Source organism: Vitis riparia, chromosome 16 (genome assembly GCF_004353265.1).
Source record: "Vitis riparia cultivar Riparia Gloire de Montpellier isolate 1030 chromosome 16, EGFV_Vit.rip_1.0, whole genome shotgun sequence".
Classification (NCBI taxonomy): domain Eukaryota; kingdom Viridiplantae; phylum Streptophyta; class Magnoliopsida; order Vitales; family Vitaceae; genus Vitis; species Vitis riparia.
In genome coordinates, this window is record NC_048446.1 from 5613667 (window position 1) to 5630523 (window position 16857).

Genomic DNA, 16857 nt, shown 5'->3' on the forward strand with positions numbered 1-16857 from the left:
CAAATATGTAAAATCCCATACAAAAATAGTTATTTATTTATTTATTTTTTTAAAAAAACAATCATACACCTAGAAAGAGTATACCTTACATAATGAGAAAATAGTTAGATAACAAAAATGATGTATTGAGGTTAGATAGAAAAATGATGATATATAAAAACTTTACTATATAAAGTCGGAATAATATATCATTAACAATGAGAAAATAGTTATAAAAATAGTTTTTCCTTTTTTTAAATAATAATAATTCACGGACTCAAAAGAGTACAAGATACATAATGAGGAAATGATTAGGAAAATTTTTTTTGGCCCATGCAGGTCTCGAACCTGCGACCTTCGCGTTATTAGCACGACGCTCTAACCAACTGAGCTAATAGGCCACGGTTTTTAGATTTTGAAATAGTGTAATAAATACAAAAAGCTAAATGCTTCTGGTAGATTTATAGGTGGATACAAATCATCTCCTTATCCGCTTTCCCTCTCCACCCGAAAGCACAAAACCAATATATCAACCAAAAAAATCCAGATCCCATCACCCAATTTTTCTACAGAGATAAAATGGCTGAGGCAATCATGGGTTTCACCATAATGAAACCAAATTTCCATAATTCTTATGCCCAACCAACAAAAATGGACATCAGCCCATGTTCAAGATTGGTAAAATCTCAGTGTCCATGTTTCAAATTCATTCTTCAATTACAGTCCATGCTCAGCTGCATATTTGGCATCAGAAATCATGTATATATGTTAGCTTTTGCAGCTCAGGCAATGTTCCAGCTCTAGGTTTAACAATGGCTGGCATCAGGTAAGTAGCTCGTGAACTTCATCACAGTGAATTCTCTCCTGTTTGTTCCCCAATAAATTGAAGTAGCATAGTATAGAGTCATTTTTAAGTCCATGGCTTCATTTAAACTTTACAGAATTATCTATTAATTTTTGGAATTATAATAGACTGAGAGCAGCAAGAGCAAAAGAGCCTCTCTATGTAGGGTGAATGCACTACCGGATTGGCCTTTGATGGCAGTTCTGGTTGAGCATGTTGAAGGCCAGAGAGACCTTATAACCCACAAATCCATATGGCATCTCAATGATGAGACCATTAAGAACGTCTGTAAGTCTATACCTCTCTTTCTTCCTTTCTCTTCTCTTCATCATTGACAATTTGATGGTTATGCTTCAAATTTGAATGGAGATGATTGTGTTTAACTTTCTTCTCTGCATACAGATACATTTTACATTATGTTCACATGTTGGGGATGTTGTTTCTTTGGTTCCACAAAAGTAAGCATGGCTTATTTGCTCATTCTTTTGCATACTTAGCCCAGCTTTTACTTCAATTTTCTAATGGAGAAGGGCATGGTTTAGGACCCATATTATGATTCAGAGCAGTATAGGAAAGATGGAGGAGATGGCACCGGGCATTGGGTCTACGAAAAGGTATGCCTTTGCCCACCTCACCATTTTATGTAGAAATCACTGAAATAGTCAAATTGTAGCAGATTCTATTTGATGAAATTAACAAGGAGTGAATGCAATGAGTGATTGAGAATAATGGTGGGTGATGCAGCAAGAAGACATAGAAGAAGCTGCGAGAGCAGAACTGTGGAGGGAGGAACTCATTGAGGAGATTGAGCAGAAGGTGGGAGGACTGCGAGAGTTGGAAGAAGCTGGGCGGAAATAAGAATATATCCTATGAATGAATGAACCATACCCAAAAACCCTAGTAAATTATCATCTCATCACTTTCATCCTCTGCTTTTATGATTATAAAAAAAATCCATGCACTTGATTCGATTATATGCTTGGTGTTTTCTTGACTTAGTAGTAGTCAAGATTTTGTTGCCCTTGGAAAATCTGGACTTTACAATTGTGTAATAACATATAAGATAAAAAGTAAACTTTCCAACAAATGTATAATTAATTCTCTTTTTTTGAAATTATAATTATTTGGGCGAGTAAGGAGTGTTTGTCTATTTGATCTCTCAATTCTTCAAGATATAAGACATTGAGTTTGTACGAGGAGATGCGTTTTAAAGTCGTGAGAACCCTTTGAACTTAATGTAGATAATATTTACATGGTTTATTTGAACCCAAAGTAAATAATATCTATATAATTGGGTATAAGTTGTTACAAGTTTGAACAATCATTTTTAATCATCGAGTGATGCTTAGGTTGAATTTTTTCAATAAAAAACTTAATTTAGATTGAGCTTGATTAATGTTTGAATAACCTGGTGTTGGATTTTGGTAAAGTACCTCGAAATAAAGATCAAATTGGATTGGATTCAAGTTTATTAATTCTTAATCCGAGTTGGACTAGAGTTACTCCTCAACCTAACCTGAAATAAATTCTCATGTTTGCTACCTAATTTACACCCTCAATTTGAAATCAACTTCATGAGGCATCAGACCATTGTACCTATATGGTATAACCTTTATAAGGCCATCTCAATCTTTTTAATATTTTATAATTTTATTCGAACTAATTTATATTTTCATAAGAAAAATATTGAAATAAGAAATATTTAATTTATTACTAAAAAATTGTATGGATCATATTATAACATGGTGCTTGTGCTTTAAGACCTTGATTCTTATTAATTGGTGTCTAAAACTGGGCCGGGCCATGAATTACAGGGCCGGGCTTGGGAATATATGAGAGCAGTTTTGGTGGGCTGGGTTTATCTAGCAGTATCATGGCATGTTTACTTTACATTTTGGGAAAGGGAATAAAAGGAAATTAAAATCAAGAATTTGATGAAGAAAAGGGTTAGGGTTTTAATGGGTGGAATTGAAAGGTTCAAGAGAAAAATACTTTTATCATTTCACATTCATAATTTATTTATTTATTACCAAAAATGGATACCAAGAAAGTTATGTGGATGTCTTTGAGAATTATCTTCCTAAAAAAGGGTGTGGGCTTGTATGTTCTTTGATTGCAGAATTTTAAGTAGCCAAGCAAGAGAAAGCCACCTTTTCTTTGATTTTATAGGAATAAGGTAAATATATGGTATGATCCCATTTGACCCTTTTGTCAAATTGACATGTGGATTGGTAAACATCAGCCAGATCAGTAGGGAAACCCCCTTTGCCATCCTTTTTGTTGGTCTCAACCAATGAGGAAACTAGATTTTTCAAAATATGATCATTAGAATTTATATAAAATGGTGATAAGAAACTCTAACCTTGCAAAGTTGGACCATATAGAGTCCTTTTGCTGTTTTCATATCACCTCATTTTCTTTACTATTATTGGTTCTGCAAAAACCATATCTCCTCCATGCCCTTTTACTAGAAGGAGGTGGGTTGGGTTGATGGGGTGATGGGCAGAACCGGCATATAGGACTTAGGAGAGGAAGGTCTTATCCACAACACCTCAAAACCAGGGAATTGGTATTTCTAGAAGACTCCTTTTCCCTTGGTTTGCAAAAACCAATGGGTCATCCCAAGCCCCCAAAGAAGGAAAAAAGGCACCAAAACTGTGGGCTATCCCTCTGCAGGTTTCATCCCTAATCCCATAAAAAGAGCAGAGATACGTGCGTGGTCACATGTTGGGATTAAGGCATCTAGAAGTCTTTTGCATCATCTTCAAAAATCTTTAGAGGGTATCTGACCAAATGGTTCACTGCAAATCTCAAAAAACCACCCACGACCGACTGTTGGACACACGTTCTGCCCTTCTGTGATCGGATTGCAGATACTTGTTAAGGTCCCCCAGGTGAATGTGAACTGCATGAAACGCTGCGTTTTGGGGGGGAGTTAAACACTTGGGACCCATGGATCAAATTTCAAGGATATCGTATTTGGTTTGGGGGGAGGATAAGGACAGCACACCAAGGACAGCATGGGAAAGTGGGGGTGGTTTCTTCCCTCGAATTTCAGTCCCTTGTGTGCAAGGTTTCCCCAAAAAAGAGAGAAAACCCAAACTTTCGATGTGGGATGCTGAGATTCGTTTGTGTAATCATTACCAAAGTCCAAAGCATGCCGCATTGCCACTTACTACAAGGCATTAAGCGTTCCTAATTTATTTGCTTTTCCCAACCCTTTCTTCTTTCCTTGTCCCCCAAAACACTCGTAATATCCATTTTAAAGAGTATTGGAAAATCCACTCATCCCCAAACACTCATAAGTTGGAAGACATTGAATGCAAATGTATTGGATGCAACATTGGAAGATATTTTCATAATAAGTTTAATTTATTCCCATTAGAGACTAATATGGTGTTTATTTTTTACTTAATTTTAAATAAAACTTAAAATTAAATAAATTTTAATAGTGCCAAAAATTAAGTTTTTTTTAATATTATGTTTCTATTAAGTATTAAAAAATAAAAAATTAATATATTACTTTTAATATTTAAAAATTAAAAGAAAAAAAACACCTAAATGATTATGCTAAAAGAAAATAATTTGGGTGGATAAAATCAATTATGTTATTAATATCCCACAATTTTTAATCTTATCCAAATTATTAACATGAACTAATAAGAATTAAATGGATAGAATATTTGTGATGAACTTATCCACATCAAATAGTAAATTTAAGATTCCTTTCATCTCGGCTGACGCAATGCATCAGTCTCACCCTTTAGTGCCTCCATCTAAAAGTAAATATTTTATTTTATGCATATAAAAAATATATTAATTCTAAATAAATAAATGTCAAACATAATTTTTTTTTCCCTTTATTTTCTCTTTACAAACAAACTTGAATTAAAAAAAAAAAGAAAAAGGAAGAATATTCACTCTTTACCCTTTTAGTGCTTGCATTTAAAGCAATATTTTATTAAAGTGAAAATTTTTAATTTTTTATAATATTTTATAATAAAAATTGATTAATTTTAAATAGATAAACATCAGAATATAATATTTTTTTTTGGCCTTCATTTTCTCATAAGAACAAACTTATCTTGAAAAAAGGGGGGTAAAGACTGCAATCTTATCTTGTTTGTAATTTTATGAAATAGAAAAAGGGTTAGGAGGGGAGTGAGCTTTCGTTTGTGAGCCGTTTCGTGATCAAAACAAGGCAACTGCCAGAACACCTCCCGATGGTATGGAAATCTAAAAAACTGAGAGCTAGTCAGACACTGCTTTAATTTCGTTCATTTTTTATTTTTATCCAAAATAAAATTAATGGATAAAGTTAAAATCCAAATGGATATAGTCCCCCACCAACCTCTTATATTTCTCTTCCCCACTCCGGATTACCTTGCCTCTTTGGGATCTCTCTTCTGCCTAGCTTCTCTCTCTAAAAACCGGCCACATACAGTCAACAAAGAACAATTTTTTTGTTCAACCGGCGTTTTGATTGACAAACCGAGTGGGCTTTGCTTTGTTTTTGTTTTCTGGGTATCTTCAAGGCCTTTTTCTTCTGTGTTGACGAAGAGGGTTTGAATTTTCTCTTTTCCTTCCTCAGCGCAGCCTTCCGACTTCAAGAAAAAAAAAAAAAAACTGGTTTTGGTCCAAAAGGAGAGGTGGGTTTTCTCGTTTGATGCTATAAACTCGAAAAAGGGTTAGATTCTTGAATAGCCATGGCTTGTTCATTGAAGACTGGTCTGTGCATTTCTGGGACGATGGAGGCTTCTTTCAGGCCCAAAAGCAAAGGGGTTCACGAGTCATGTGCCTCCTTTGGGTCTTTAAAGTTCAAAGAATCTCTTGTTCTGGGTAGCAGATTACGGGAAAGCATGTGTTTATCACGGATCAGAAATGTTTAAGAGATTGGAGTTTCAAGCCCCATACAAATTCTCTGTTCATGTGAGTCAGCCTCTCTTTGTTTGTTTGTTCGGTTATTTTATTTATTCTGGTTTATTTTGTGTCTTGAAAACTAATTTCAATCTTCGGTTTCATGCACAAGCATCAATCTGCGTGAGCCGAGCTCTGAGATGGTGGGAGAAGACTCTTAAAACCAACATGGTAGAGATCCATTCGCACAAGAGCTCGTCGATTCCTTACTGAATGCAGGGGATAGATTGGTGGTTGTTGACTTCTATTCGCCTGGTTGTGGAGGCTGCAAAGCTCTGCATCCCAAGGTATTATTGCTTCTGAAAACTGTTCTTCCAAGTCTAACTGCTATGGCTGCGTATAATCTCCATTATTATTAAGAAAATTTCAATCTGATTCGAGTCTTATTTAATCAGATCTGTCAGCTGGCTGAATTGAACCCAAATGCAATTTTTCTCAAAGTTGATTATGAAGAACTCAAAACTATGTGTCACGCTCTCCACATCCATGTCCTACCATTCTTTAGGTTCTACAGAGGTGCAGAGGGCAGGGTTTGCAGCTTTAGCTGCACCAATGCAACTGTAAGAATCTGTCTCAATCAGTATGACACCCTAAATTCTCTATAAAATAAAATAAAAAACCATAATTGGATCTTCGTGACCAAACTTATAAGCCATATTTCTTGTACACAGATCAAGAAATTCAAGGATGCATTGGCAAAGCACGGCGCCAATCGATGTAGTCTCGGCCCTGCAAAAGGCCTAGATGAATCTGAGCTGCTGAAGTTGGCAGCAGTTGGTGAGATACTCTGAATTTACCATTACCATCTTCCAAGGGTGAAGTAATGGAGGATTCGGCCCTGAAAGGCGCTCATATGTCTGGTTTCTGGGGCAAAGCAGGTAGCAATATGGAACTTGAAGAAGAGAGTGCGATATTGAAGGTCTGAAAGAAACGCCCACTTGAGCTTTCAATATAAATTAGCTATGGAGAAAAGCTGCTGCAACTCCATATTTTATTTTTTCTTTCATATGGATTGGTAGTTTGGTATTGTGGTTGTATATAATCATTTTTGGGTTTTCCATAAGCAGGCTCTTGGTTTTTGGATCGAGCCCTGCCTCGACAGCTATGGTGAATCTGTAATAGAATTGGATATTGTGATCCTGATTTGAGGATAATATCAATTCACATCCCTCTTGATTTTTGTTCTGTTCCTTTTCTGGTGTAACTGAAAATACCAAGTAGCACATGAAATTTAGGTTTTAAACGAAGATATTAAACAAATGAGATCAAATATAAAATACAAATAAACAGGATTTGAGTATAAAATAAAATCATGGTATTTGACATTTCATAAATATTTTCCTCTAAAATCCATTCTAGATTTTTTAACTTGACATATACGTGGGGGTTCACTCCACATAATCCCAGTAGATGGTCCGAACAAATGGTGCCAGATGATTGCCCGCCCTCCTAAGGACATTCATCACTATAGAAAAGGTTAGAGTGCATAGTTAATGACATCGTCATTAGCTCTATATAAACCTTTCAAAAAGTATGAATAAGTTACGCTCATTCTCTCCCACAAAATGGTTAAGACTTATATGCAGAAAGAAACCAACTGGACAGACTCATCAAGAGACACGAAGTAAGGGAGAATTTGCAAAGGTAACCCGACTCCAATACAACTGGATAGACTCTTCAAGAGACACGAAGACACGAAGTAAGGGAGAGTAGACGGACCTGACAGACTCTTCAAGAAACACGAAGTAAGGGAGAGTAGATGGACCTGACTCTAGTTCGCTTTGCTTAAAAAATATATTTTCAGGTCTATTCAAATTCAAGTGGATTTGTTTTTCAAGGATTTGAAAATGTTTTCTTTGATCTTCTTAGGTGGGGTTTTTTTTTTTTTTTTTTTAACTAAAAAAATTTATTTATAACTTTTGTTTTATAAACATCAGTTTAAAAACTTAAACATTTTAAAGTTTTTTTAAAAAAATTTTTAAAATATTTTTAAAATAATTTTTATTTTTATTATTCTATATATTTATATAATTATTTCTTAGAATATCTTTTAAAAAATAAGTGAACTAAAATAAAAAATAAAAAATAAACTAAAAATATGTTGATTTTTATTTTTGAGAATAAAAAATAATTTTTGATTTATTAAATATATTTTTATTTTTAAAAAAATTTTAAATAGTTACCACATGCACTGAGAATGGGATAGATAAAGATTTTGGATTTTTAAGATGACAACGTGAGAACTTTGGAGTTGGGATTTGTCAGTGATCTGGGAATCATTGTGGTGGTTGGAGGTTTGATCAATTAATGAATTCCAATGCTCATGTTGTTGTGATAAAATCAAATAGTCTTCTCAAACGATAAGATGAGTCCACAGCTAGAACGAGTCGACTCACCCCATCCAAAAACTTTAATAATCCATTGATTTGCTCACAGCTCAGACGCGTCCAAGTTTCCTTTTCAAAGGCACATGGGTAGAAGAAGAATCTGCCGAAGAGCAGTTCATGTGTATATTTATTTAGACCTTATTTGTCTAAATAAGGTTAATTTATTTATTTAATATACATACTTGGAGCCTTGGGTTTTGCCGATTATTAGACACGATCATTGCGTCAGGGAAGCCATAAGAAACCGAAATTTTGGAAGTAATTGATAAAGTGGCGGGAAGTGCTTGGTCAGTCAGCGGACGAACTCTTTATTTTAAAGAGTATAGAGTGGATAACCAACCATGGAACACCACACTCCACATGAGGGTCAATTTTGTGCAAACAAATGGGTCCCCAATCGGACCAATAAAGACAGGCCAGATGAGTAAAATGGCGTGGCACTGAGGTGGATGGCTGGGTTCCCCATTCAGAAAGGGCCCCATTGAAACAAAATAATGTCGACAATAGATCCAGACCAGACTTCCCAATCATGACGGAGCCCAATTATTTGCCTGGTTTTGTAACTTGGACTCCCAGTGGATAAAATGCAAAAAGAGTAGGACCGAGTTACCTGCATTTTGGCTTAAATGAAACAATAGGCATAATTTTATCGTCCACAGAAAATAACAAAAGCCATATGGTACAATGTCACGGGAATCTAATTGGCATTGCACGTGTATCACACGAGATATGTAAAAAGCGCCTTTACATTAAGACATAACAAATCTACAAAGGATTTGAACCAGCAGTGGGATGGATGATATGACTGCTATCAACTCTATTCAAAGTTTAAAGACAGCAGCATCCCTTAAATTTACTTTTCTTCCTACCAAACCTGGAGGCAGATCAAATCCTGATGCAACGAAGTAGCAAGTTTTGTGCGAGTTCAGCCTTGACGGAAAGAAAAGCTAGAAATAATGTTGGGGGAAAACCTCAGGGAACCGCTGAGAGCTTGATGCAAGAATTCCTGGAGTCAATGACGGGCAATCTCGGAAGAAAATACTAGCGATACTAGCAACTATTTAGCTTTAATAGCCCAATAGAGAAAGAGACTTAACCAAGAACCACCGCGGGTTTTAAAAGGAGTGATGATTGTTTGGCTTTTCCTTCCAATTAAAAGGCAAAAACACATTTTTAGGTTGAATGCAAGCTAGGCACCAGTGGGCCTCAGACCGGGTCCGGCTGAAAAGACGCGAGGACGGTGGAGACATAGGCTTTCCGTCGGTATCATAGTGGTGCTGACTCGATAATTAAGAGGTATTGGAGTCCAGTCCCATAGAGATGAAAATGTCTAGTGAGAGCCGAGATGCAAACTCATCCTGCACTCATGACATCTGTCTTTGGCAACAAATCTAAAAGAATATACGAAACATCAACTCAACCCATTTCCATTGGACCCATTACTAGCGGTGTAGCATACAATTCGTGCACTCTGTCTCACCCCTTGTACAAAGGGCCGACAATTCTTGATCCGATCAACAAACAGTCAAAAACAACCCCGAAGCAACATAAACTCGAAAGGGATTGCCATGCCAATCATGTTTATACTCGTATCAACTTATTAGTTAGAAGATTGAAGACATTTGACACATTTTGACCTACTTCATGATTTATTAGTGAATGACTACGCGGTGATTTTTAAGTCCACTTGGGCTGATAGCTTAGAAGATTATGGCTAAAATATTGTTATTTTAGCTAAATGGGAGCTAGTATTTTCTCCGGTGAGACGGAGCCAAGTTCATGGAGATTGCCCATCATTGACTCGGGGAATTCTTGCATCAAGCTCTCAGCGGATCCCTGAGGTCTTAGACCAACATTATTTCTAGCTTTTCTTTCCGTCAAGGCTGAACTCGCACAAAACTTGCTTGCATCAGGATTTGATCTGCCTCCAGGTTTGGTAGGAAGAAGAGTAATTTTAAGGGATGCCTAGCATCTCTCTCTTAGTTGGAAGACGGGTGCTTACTGTCTTTAAACTTTGAATAGAGTTGATAGCAGTCATATCATCCATCCCACTGCTGGTTAAAGTCCTTTTTAGATTTGATTTATATTATGTAAAAGCGCTTTTGACATATCTCGTGTGATACACGTGTAATGCCAGTTGTTTGGCTTTTTCTTCCAATAATTAAAAATGGAAACCATATTTTAGGTTGACCACAAACTAGGCACCAGTGGGCCTCAGATCGAGTCCGGCTGAAAAGACTAGAGGGCAGGTGAGCCATAGGCTTCTCCGTCGGTACCATAGCGGTGTCGACTCACGAATCCAGTCCCATAGAGATGAAAATGTTGCTTGTGAGAGCCGAGATGCAAACTCATCCTCCTTCTCATGACATCTGTCTTTGGCAACAAATCTAAAAGAATAAATGAAACATCAACTCAATCCATTTCCTTTGGTTGGACCCATTACTAGCAGTGTAGAAGAAAATTTTGACACACTCGTGCCAATAATTTATATTAAATTCATTATAATTTTCATAAATCATTCTCGAGAGTTTTGAATTATGCATGTGATGCCCATGGCTGAGTCATGACTGACTGTGCCTGAGTCATAATTGGTTGTGTAAATGAATTGAATAGTATCAATTTCAGCCCCACATGTCGTATTCTAAGTAAAATAATCCAAGTAGCTTTATTCATTGTCAGCTGAATATTTCAAGTCCATGCATTCCCCATTCTTCTTTACATTCGTACTAAATATATGACCTTTGTTTGGGTTGAATGTGAATAAAAAAAGACGCCCGTATATTCATCCATTTCATTATTGAAGTCAGGGAAGGTGCACCCTGGGCAGATCAAAGGCTACACCAAGTCCAACCCAAATTAAAAAAAATTCAACCAAACTCAACCTCAACCTAACCTCTAAACCAACTCAACCCAAATTCAACTTCATTGAATTAAATTCAGATTGAGCAAAAGCTTAGATTGATCAGGTTAAACTCGGATTGCTAAGGCTATATTCAGATTGATTCAAAATCTAACTATTGTGGCTTTTCAAAAACGTTTTTTTTCTAGACTTTTATACCAAAATTTAAAAATAATAAATACCACAAAACTTTAAGATAACAATATAAAAATTAAATAAACTTATATATCTTTATAAAAATGAAAAAAAAGTATATGATATTAATTATAACTTGATTTTTTTTTTAAATCTTAAAATATATATATTATTATATAAGATAATAAATATAATACAAAACATTAAATTGAATTCAAGTTAACCGAGATTGTCTCAACCTTGGCCCAACCCATATTGAGCTCAAGTTGAGAAAACTTAAACCTAAACTCAACCTGCCCAAACATCATGCTGGGCTTGAGTTGGGTAAGGCCAACTCACCTGCACCCTATCGCGCAACCTCCTGCATTCAATTCACAAACAATATGGATTTCAAGCAAGTGAAAAGTAGAAATTTGAGCCTTCATATTCCATATAGAACAGTTTATTACATATGATTCTTTTGGAGCCCAATTTCCGGTCAGGCTACTACAAAGAGCACCATTCAAATTTCCGTTCTTATGTTAACAATCATCAGGCCTCTTCTCAAAACTTTGCTTGAAATCCAACATTAAAATCAGCATAATTCTCATGAAACCTTTAACAATTTCAAAATCATCCATGCCTCAAATCACCCAAGTGAAAACCGGCAAGCATCATCAATCAGAAGAAATAATGCCTAGAATTTTTAGGCAGAAAAGGAAATTATTTTATAAAAAAAGTCTTGGTCTGATTGCAAGTACAGATGGTTATGCCTCAGAGGTAGTGACAATGGTGTATCATCATTCTTGATCTCTGATAATACGTGCATTTAAATGCATCATTGGCACACCATGGTATCTGTTTTAGGTGCTCATCAAATGCTTCACAGATTAAGAAAAACCCACTTAAGCAAAGCAACAAAAAGGGTGAAAAACAACTTCCAAAACTAAAAATAGCCCACAAATGTACATTTTGATGTGAAAAAATGATTTTGAAAATCAATAATTACCATGTTGCATATGCTAAATTGCACACAAATGCAGAGGCTAAGAAACATTATTTGAAAAATAATGTGAAAATTAACCTAATTTTCATATTAACAGTGAAAGTATATCAAGCAATATGCTTGTGCATCAGAGAGATTCCCAAAGACAAATCATCATTCTCCATTGGAGGTGCTGATGTCCCTGTCTGATATCGTCACTTGCACAACCATACTGATACCAGCAGATAGTCCAATACCAACCTAACCAATATTCCACTGTACAAGAATCAAATTAACATACCATCCTTCCAAACCCTACAATCAGATAGGTTCAAATAATCAGATTAGAAAGGACTAAATATGAAATGCCTCGTATCATTTGTTTGACATCATAGAAAAATATGGAATGAATCTTTGTAAATTAATGCATCAGAGAGATTCCCAAGAACAAGTCATCAATCTCCTAAAGAGTGCAGATGTCCCTGTCTGTTTTAACATCACTTGCATGCTCTCACCATTATGTAATCAAAGCCATTTTTCTAAAATATGATACCATCTCCAACAGTGCATAATACCTTACAAATCCAATCTTTTAAACAAAACAAAAGCTTGCATGAAGGACCGTAAGGGAGAATAGAAAATAGAAGAGGAAAGAAAACCAAACTAAGGTAGCCAAGAAAATTGAAAACACAAGAAAAAGAGTACGCCTCAGATTAAAATTCTTTTCATAGGTATTACCCTCAAAGTATATTTAAAACCATCACAGGCACATGCTTGATTCTCCAAAACATCAGAAACAGAAAACAAGCAAGCAAAAAAAAAAAGCATTGTAGCAAGCTAATAGAGACAATGGGTCTATCCCACAAACAAACGTGGGGAGTTTGAATCAAACAAAAGCCAAGAAAAACAAAAGAAATATCCCCAGCATAGAAACTAAGAATCTGTTTTAAGAAAATCGCACCTTTTTACAATCGAAGCAGGCTACAACCCTAAGTGGATATCAGAAAGGCAATACTGATCAAACAAAAGCAAATCTTGAATCGACTCAAAAGCCAGAAAACAAGGGGGGAAAGTAGAGAAAACCCTAAGTTCAAAAGATCACATCGTTTCAATGAGGCTAAACCCCTAATCGGGTATCAGCAATGGCACTCGATGAACAAAGCCTATAGCATTTTCAAAGAAATCCATCGACAACCTTCGCATAGCAATGAAGGAACCCTAATTGGGTCGGCCTAATGATCTACCCCGGATCTGGGGTTCGGAGTGCCAGCTGCTAACATATATACCGTTGAGAGAACTAGGGCAGGAACATTGAGGCGGCGCATGATAACACACCGAGCGCTGTGAGATCAGAACCGTTGATCTGAAAAAGAAGGAAATAATTTGCCTCTTTGCCCTTATGTTTTCTATATAATATTATTATTATTTCCATATGTTGTTTGCCTTTTTCACTTATGCCCTTGTCTTATTCAAGGCTGTCTAGCTTGGGCTCTGTTAAACAATTTGTTTAAGCCCACTAATCAAAGAAATCAAGCCCATATGCAATGCCAATAAATTTTAAAGTAGAAATCCACGTTCTATTCTTCTTTCTTGAAGCAAACAACTTTCCAATCTCACCTACAAACATTGGAAAGCCATTAAAACTCATTGAAAAATGATAAAAAAAATAAATAAATAAATAAGTTATCTTATTTATAACTATACCATTTTAAATTTTTTAACTTCTAATTAAAAGTAAAAAATAAAATTAGAATTAATAAATATTTGAATATTCTTAAAATTAAAAATAAAATTAGAAAATATTAATAATTTCTATAAAATAATAAAAGTAGAACTGAACAACAGTTCAGGGAATGTAGGAAGTTGGATTTGGGCCAGACTATTCTCCAAGTCTGACCTGTTGCAAGCCCAGTTGTTAATCACTTTCAGTGCTCACTAGTTGCCTCCTTGTGGGCTGAGAGCCCACAAAGTTTGATGGAAGCTATGGGCTCTCTCTTTCCAGCCGATAATCGGCTCTCACAGTTACACTGCCCATATTTTCATGGGCTTGTCATCCCAATCTTGGGAATCCATGGGGCCACAAAACGGGCTTTCCTTTGTGGGAAACCCACCATGGCCTGTCTAAAGGTCTACTTGAACGCAGTACCCATTAGCCAACGAACAACGATGACTTATCCTATTTGATCTGACTTTTGAAAAGTCAAAAGTTCTATTTAAATTTAATCAAACTTTTTATACTTATTTAGTTAATTTTTCTTATTGGCATGGATTTAGACTTCCCATAATCTCACTTAGACTTCTCCTAACACTTAGGTGGTATTTGTTTTTTGTTGAAAGCAATTTAGTTTTAGAATTTAGGTTATTTGTTTTTCTACTTTTTCATAACTTATTATAAACTTTTCATTAAATATAAAAAGTCAAAGTATGTAATTTTTTCTAAATATAAAAAATAACATATTAATTTTTTTTACTTTTTAATACTTAATAGAAATAAAATACTACAAAAACAAATAACTCAATATTTAACACTATTAAGCATTAAAATTTTATTTATAATTGAGTAAAAAAAACAAATATCACCTTAAACAACTTCAAGACATTTGATGTTGTTAAGTTAGCTTTACCAACCCACTTAACTAATTAAGCTAAGTATCCACATGACTTAAAAGTTTAGAAGTCACATGTAGGTAGCACTTAAAAAGGAAATGAAGTTTTTATTGTATAAAGGATGTTTTACATTGCTTTGAAAGCTCATTTGCTTAGTATCTTGACCAAATGAGATTCTTATATATTTATAAACACTTTAAAAACCCTCTTACACCTTTGAAGGTTCCTTACAATTTAATAATTCTTTAAAACATCCTAGACAAATACTATATACAAATATTTACATGATGTCTTTAAAACTCTCTAGAAAGTCATATTTTTCTCATATCTTCCATATTAGTCTAGAGATGTGTAGACGTTCATTTGTTCCTCTAAAACCTTTCATACTTCTCCACTAGTGGATGTTTCCTAAAGGTTCTAGAAGCTTCTTGCTCTTATATAAGTTCAAGGGAGGGCTATTTGGAGTAGGATGTGAAATTATGATTTTAAAAAGATTTAATATGAAATTTTAAAAAATATTGTTTCTTATAGAAAATTTATTTTACCTCAAATTAGAAATTCTTTTATGATTAATAATATTTTTACAATATCAATATTTTTTTTATATAAAAATTGTGACTTTAACAACTTCAGTTTCAAGTTAAAGTAAAAAATAGAAAGTTATCAAAAACTAGGTCCCATTATTAAATCTTGATTTTATTACTGACTGATTTTGTAAACTAAACTCTTTAATTATTTTTAAAATTTTTTTATTTCTTATTTATACAAATATAGAAACCCAGGTTCTATTTTTCTTCCTGAAAACCAATAACTTTCCTATATCACCTACAAATATTGAAAAACAATTGAAACTCTTTGAAAAATCATCAAAAAAAGTTTTCCACTTATTATTATACAATTATTAAGTATTTACCAATAATTACTAGTAAAAATATAAAACTAGAATTGATAAATATGTTTAATATTCTTAAAATGAAAAATACAATTGGAAAATATTTATGGTTTCTATAAAATCATAAAACTAGAACTGTATCCCATTTGAAATAACTAAGTTGAAGGGAATGTGGGAAGTTGGGTTTGGGCCTGACTATTCTCGAAGCCCTGACCTGTTTCAAGCCCAGTTATTAACCACTTTGAGCGCCCGCTAATTCCCTCCTCATGGGCCACAAAATTTGATGGAAGCCATGGGCCCTCCTCTCTTTCCAGTCTATCAATCTTGCCTCTCAGGGTTGCGTGGCCCATATTGTCATGGGCTTGTCCTCTGAACCTTGATTCTCCATGGGGCCTAAAATAGGCTTGCCCTCGTTAGAAACCCACACAAGCCCGTCTAAAGGTCGTTTCAAAGACCAATAACCATTAGCCAATGAACAAGGATGAGTCTTGTTTGGTTCAACTTTTTGAAAAGCCAAATTCTTTGTTTAAGATCAATAAAAGCATCTATACATGTTTAATTAATTTTACTTAAAGAATTTATGATTTTTAAAAAAGTTCAATATAAAAATTTTAAAAATGTTATTTCTTTTGCAAGCTTTATATTGATTTATGGAAGAAGTATTTTTTTATCCAGTAAAACTTTTACAATACCAATATTATTTTTTTTAAATCACGATTTTAACTTCGTTTTAATTTCGGCTAAAGTAAAAAAGCAAGAAGTTATCTTAAATAAAGTTTCGTTTAATCTGACAAACCGATCTTTGTAAACAAGAGTTGTGTTACGTAAGACTTATTTTTTTTTAGAAAATTTTTAAAAAGAAAATTATATAAAAATATAAAGTACGTATAATTTGAAAAAGCTCATTTGAAAATAGTAAAGTAGTCTAATTTGTATCCTTTTCAAGTGACATGGGTCTAGATATGAGAGGTGGTTTTCACCGGTCACCACCATGTCTTGAACTTTTAGGAGTTCTTCTCTTCACGGTGAAGGAATGACTCATTCAAAAGTTTCATGCTTACCCTTTTTTTTTTTTTCTATCTTTAGATGCTTTAGCAATCCACAGAGGCTAAGACGAAATTTTTTCCCAAAACTCGCCTTACTTCGGCGGAAGCCAAGAGCTTTCTCAAAAGTCAATTCCCTTGATACCTTATACCTATCTCTGTTTCAAAATGCTTACTTAAATGGAACTTG

At 34.6% G+C, this 16857-nt stretch overlaps 2 protein-coding genes, 1 long non-coding RNA gene and 5 other non-coding genes across 8 annotated transcripts; 2 read left to right on the plus strand and 6 right to left on the minus strand.

The window, feature by feature from the left end:
* Positions 1–306: 306 nt before the first annotated feature.
* Positions 307–380, minus strand: TRNAI-AAU. Its single transcript has one exon. It is a non-coding gene; the product is annotated as a tRNA-Ile (tRNA).
* A 104-nt stretch (positions 381–484) lies between these two features.
* On the plus strand, positions 485–1910 carry LOC117933975 (photosynthetic NDH subunit of subcomplex B 4, chloroplastic-like). The gene is made up of 6 exons (XM_034855562.1): positions 485–657; positions 761–805; positions 952–1111; positions 1226–1281; positions 1366–1437; positions 1568–1910. The coding sequence occupies exons 1-6, from the start codon at positions 559–561 to the stop codon at positions 1679–1681; spliced, it is 546 nt and encodes a 181-aa protein (XP_034711453.1). The 5' UTR covers positions 485–558; the 3' UTR covers positions 1682–1910.
* Positions 1911–5455: 3545 nt separating this feature from the next.
* On the plus strand, positions 5456–6930 carry LOC117933806 (thioredoxin-like 1-2, chloroplastic). Its single transcript, XM_034855350.1, is given in 6 exon segments — positions 5456–5752; positions 5846–5921; positions 5924–6027; positions 6136–6300; positions 6412–6523; positions 6526–6930. Coding segments are annotated over 6 exon segments (645 nt in total). The 5' UTR covers positions 5456–5704; the 3' UTR covers positions 6666–6930.
* A 4630-nt stretch (positions 6931–11560) lies between these two features.
* LOC117933132 lies at positions 11561–13172 on the minus strand. The gene is made up of 2 exons (XR_004654281.1): positions 13087–13172; positions 11561–12440 (listed from the first exon to the last, which is right to left on the minus strand). It is a non-coding gene; the product is annotated as an uncharacterized LOC117933132 (long non-coding RNA).
* LOC117934348 lies at positions 11911–11987 on the minus strand. The gene has a single exon (XR_004654483.1). It is a non-coding gene; the product is annotated as a small nucleolar RNA snoR122 (small nucleolar RNA).
* LOC117934339 lies at positions 12268–12351 on the minus strand. The gene has a single exon (XR_004654476.1). It is a non-coding gene; the product is annotated as a small nucleolar RNA R44/J54/Z268 family (small nucleolar RNA).
* Positions 12549–12633, minus strand: LOC117934340. The gene has a single exon (XR_004654477.1). It is a non-coding gene; the product is annotated as a small nucleolar RNA R44/J54/Z268 family (small nucleolar RNA).
* LOC117934337 lies at positions 12826–12898 on the minus strand. The gene has a single exon (XR_004654474.1). It is a non-coding gene; the product is annotated as a small nucleolar RNA Z267 (small nucleolar RNA).
* Positions 13173–16857: the final 3685 nt, after the last annotated feature.

Excerpts from the sequence above, each read along its gene's own strand:
- LOC117933975 (XM_034855562.1), top strand. The coding sequence starts at position 559 with ATGGCTGAGGCAATCATGGGTTTCACCATAATGAAACCAAATTTCCAT. Across the intron at positions 658-760 it reads TCAGCCCATGTTCAAGATTG|CTCAGGCAATGTTCCAGCTC; the intron begins GTAAAATCTCAG and ends TAGCTTTTGCAG. Across the intron at positions 1,112-1,225 it reads TGAGACCATTAAGAACGTCT|ATACATTTTACATTATGTTC; the intron begins GTAAGTCTATAC and ends CTCTGCATACAG.